At 36.0% G+C, this 4,273-nt stretch overlaps 1 protein-coding gene across 1 annotated transcript in view; it reads right to left on the bottom strand.

The window, feature by feature from the left end:
- MEPE (matrix extracellular phosphoglycoprotein) overlaps positions 1-2,624 on the bottom strand; it is an 8,811-nt gene extending 6,187 nt beyond the window's left edge. Inside the window, exon 1 of the mRNA XM_078148839.1 lies at positions 2,568-2,624. Within this exon, the coding sequence (XP_078004965.1) occupies positions 2,568-2,624 (57 nt within the window). The remainder of the gene's footprint in view (positions 1-2,567) is intronic.
- Positions 2,625-4,273: the final 1,649 nt, after the last annotated feature.

The raw sequence follows: 4,273 nt of genomic DNA, 5'->3' as shown, positions 1-4,273 counted from the left end.
ATTCCTGGAAGCATTAAAGAAAGAGAAAAGAATAGTCAAAGAAAAATCAGGAAAAGAAATGAGAGCAATGTAAGAAAATTTTAAAAAGAGTATTATCAGTTTGGTAAAACAGTCACACCAAAAAAATACTGAAGAAAATAATGCCTTGAAAATAGAATTGGCCTAATTGCATAAGAAGAAAATTTTTCATTGAAGAAAATTTCTTTCATTGAAGAAAATAATTCCTCAAAAATTAGAATTGCATAAGTGAAGCTAATGACACCATGAGACTTCAAGAAACAATAAAACAAAATGAAAAGAATGAAAAAAAATAGATGTGAAATATCTCATCAGAAAAAAAACAGCTGACCTGGAAAATAGATCAAGGAGAGATAATTTAAGAATTATTGGACTGTCTGAAAGCCATGATAAAAGAAAGAGCCTAGACATCACATTTCAAGAAATTATAAAGGAAAACTGCTCTGATATCTTAGATCCAGAGGGCAAAATAGAAATTGAAAGAATCCACTAATCACCTCCTGAAAGAAATCCCCAAATGTGCCCATCCAAAATGACAAAGGCTGGAGGAGAAGAGAGAAAAGTAGATACACTAATAAACTGTTGGTGAAGCTATGAAATAGTTCAACCATTCTGGAAAACAATTTGGAGCTATTGCTAAAGGGCTGTAAAACTGTGCATACTGTTTGACTCAGCAACACCACTGCTAGGTCTGTATCCCAAAGAGATCAAAGAAAGAAGAAAAGGATCTATATGCACAAAAATATTCATAGCAGCTTTTTTTGTGATTGCAAAGATTTGAAAATCAAGGGGATGCTCATCAATTGGGGAATGGCTGAACAAGCTGTAGCATATGGTTGTGATGAAGTATGATAGTGCTATAAGAAATGACAAAGGAGATGACTAATTGATAAATGGTCAAAAGATATGAACAGGAAGTTTCAAAATCAAAGAAGGAATCAAAGCTTTGGTAGAATTAGAAACAGGACAATGAATAAATGTTAATGAGTGAAGAAAATCTGGAGCATAGGGTGTCACAGGAGACTGGAGAGTAGTGTGCAGAGTAAAGATTCTGAAACCCTAGATAAAATTCCCAAGGGAGCAACAAAGTCCTGAATTAGGGAAGGCACTTAATATAAACTGCTGACCTCTGCAGTTTTGTCTTGGGCTGCCTCTGAGGTTTGAACTCATAAAACAGAAAATTAATTTAGTGATTCCTTTTGTTTTCATATAAGGTTAAATTTCCCTCCCAAAAGATGCAAAGACACACTCAAAGAAAGCACACATAGTAGTAAGGTTGACTCAGCTCCTGCTAAGTAACAATACTACAATTCTGGCTTTAAGTGATGATAGCAGATGTTACCATGAGAGGGAGGATGCTAACAAGGCCAACGGATTTTCGTGTTTCTGCCAGCACAGTCTACCAAAACCTGTTTTCCACCCTGAGTTTATATTCATAGGTTTGGAAGGTGTCTGTGCAGCCTCTTTCCCCTACCTATGTGTCTAAGTGTGCCAATGTCATAAATCTCTATGAAAAAAGTTCCATAATTATTGGAAGGAGAGGGAGGGTGCTATGAGAATGTTTTATTCCCTTAATAAGATTGTAGGAATAAATTTTTCGATTTAGGTTAACTAATGCCATTTTCTTTTAAGCCACTATTTTATGATTGAGTTGTCTTGAATAAGTCATTTTTCATAAATTGTTTTTTAATACCTAGATAAGTGATAGTGTAGTTTGACGTAGCAAACAATGTTTGTGCTCTTCAGCAACTGATAAACATATGTGGATCCTCTGCTAAGAAAGATCACCAATGGAAAAGTACTATAAGTGGTTTTATTTATGTAGTAAATTACCACTTACGTAGTAAACTTATGTAGTAAACTAACATTTTACCTTCATTTCTCCCATACAGTTCTGCTTAGTGTTCTAAGGATTGAAACAATTGAAAGAGGATAAAAATTAAATAGTAGCAAAGAGATCAATGTTTTCAAACATCTGACACAATGATTTGAAAAGAAAAAGCTTCAAAATATTTTGTAAGACACTGTATCATCACACTTCACTCAGAGAACATCTCTTTTCTTAATGTCAGTTAACAGTCATTTTTTTTTCAAAAGTTATGAGCCCACTTTAAAAAGCACAACAAAAAACAATTCAGGTATCACTGCAAGATACCTGTAGCATGTAAATAATTTAATGAGTGTATGCATATACCTATACACACACACACACACACACACACACACGTGTGTGTGTGTGTGTGTGTGTGTGTGTGTATATCTATATCTATGTATGTATCCATCCATCTATCCATCCATCCATCCCTCTACCTATCTATTCATCTATCATATCTCTATGCCTGTCTGGTCATGCAGCTCTTTAGAACTATTAAATGTAGGAAAATGTGACATTAACATTTAATTCAGTATCAAAAGAAAAGTTTTTGGTATGTGATTAATTATTTACTCAGGGTCACAGGACAAGATATTTTCCACTAACAAATTTGGCATCATTTGATGTCAATTAATTTAATGTTCCAATTTCACCAAAGTTCTGTACATGAAATTACCTTAATGACTAGCTTCTTTGGTTGGGTTCGAAGAAGGAAATTTATATTGAATTCCATCCTCTTGAAAATAGTGTTTTTGCAAAGTTCCAGTATAAAAAGTAATTTAATAATAGGGAAAATTATGGATTGTAGAGATATTACTTATGGGTTTTTTTTTAAAGTTGAAGAAACTAAAACTTAGAGGGGGTGTGACTTAGCCAAGTTCACACAGTTAATTAGTGTTAAAGACAAGACCAGAGCTTAGGTCTCCTTATTTCCAAGAGAGACATTTCCCCTATACCATACTTCCTTCTATATTGTTTCTGGAGTTGACATTTCAAATCAAAGAATTTTATAGTATAATATTTTGAATTTAGTTATTGAATTCTTATAATGTTTTGTTAAACCATAGAGTACATATTACTTAAACCAAATTAATTATATTGAAATACTTGGAACCTCACATTATCATTTTCTAACTTGTATTAGTGTCTGTACTACAATGGGGGAAAAGCACTGTCAATCCTTTTCATTCCAGCGAATGTAGAGGGGTTTCTGCGGGTAGGATAACACTCTAACTTCCAGGTTCCAGGTGAAAAAAACTAAGGCTCAGACATAGCAGATTATTGCCATTTTTTAGCTCTGCCCCTTTTTGGGGCAACAACATTCCTCTTTTAATCTAAAGGTGTAGTTTGAGTGGATTAATTCAATTAGTCTCATGGGTTTTGATGCCCCCATGAACTGGAAAAACTCTGTCCTCTCCCCTTTACTAATGTGTTTCAGTAGAGTCAATTATGTAAATATGGTATAGCTGTACAGTATTTTTAAACTCATAACCATGAAAGGAAAGGGATAAAATCAAATCAATGAAACCATGTAGACCAGTCTACTTCCAGACCAAGCTGCTCAAGTGCTTTTTAAGATCTGTAAACAAACCTTAGAAAAACTTTTTTTTTTTGCTTTGTTTCTGGCCTCCTGCTTGCTACTGACCCTGTTAGACTCAATGAGATTGGTGAGTAATGGCCCTGAGGCCAACTTCAAATTTTGTTCCACCACACTATTATTGTCTTTTCATCAGAAACAGTTGCAGGGCCTGAAGCAGACTCTATCCATGCCAATGGCCAGTTTTTCTCATACTCTATTTGTCCTTAGGGCAGTTTGACTTGTACCTAAGTAAGAATTCCCTCCACTAGCAAGAGGTTTTCCAGGCTTTGCTCTAAGGCTTCCGCCTTAGAGCAAAAAACTAAAACTCTAGTATTCTAGAAAAGGAGGGCAGAAGGAAATGAGGGGAGGGGTATTGGGAGGAGATGACTCTTCCAGCCCTCCCACGTGTTATCTACCTAGCTGTGGACACAGACTTCCTGAATCCTGGCTAATGGTGGAGTAACTCCCAGTGGTCTGGGGCAAGGGATTCTAGAAGGCCAAGAATGGCCCAGGTGGGATTGAGGCAAGTCTCCAAGGAGGATGAAAAGGGATGAACAGGATCCCTTGGATTGTAAGACTGGTACATTGATCAACCCAGGCTAATTCTCAGTGATCCCTTTCCTTTTTCTTCTTGGGCCCCAGGGTTTCACTTGTCTCAAGCTTTCTATTGTCACCACCTGCTAATTCCATGCTGCTTTCTCTCCTTCCCCCAGATCACCAAGGAAAAAAAGGCAGCTGAACAGATTCCCTTGTACTCTCCTGTTACTGGAACAAGCGTTGAAGTTTTCTGATGAATTTTACCT

The sequence above is a fragment of the Phascolarctos cinereus genome, unplaced genomic scaffold (genome assembly GCF_003287225.1).
Source record: "Phascolarctos cinereus isolate Bilbo 61053 unplaced genomic scaffold, phaCin_HiC Scaffold_9;HRSCAF=440, whole genome shotgun sequence".
Taxonomy (NCBI): Eukaryota; Metazoa; Chordata; class Mammalia; order Diprotodontia; family Phascolarctidae; genus Phascolarctos; species Phascolarctos cinereus.
Note: the sequence above shows the minus strand (reverse complement) of the source record. Positions and strands in the feature narration are given on the sequence as shown.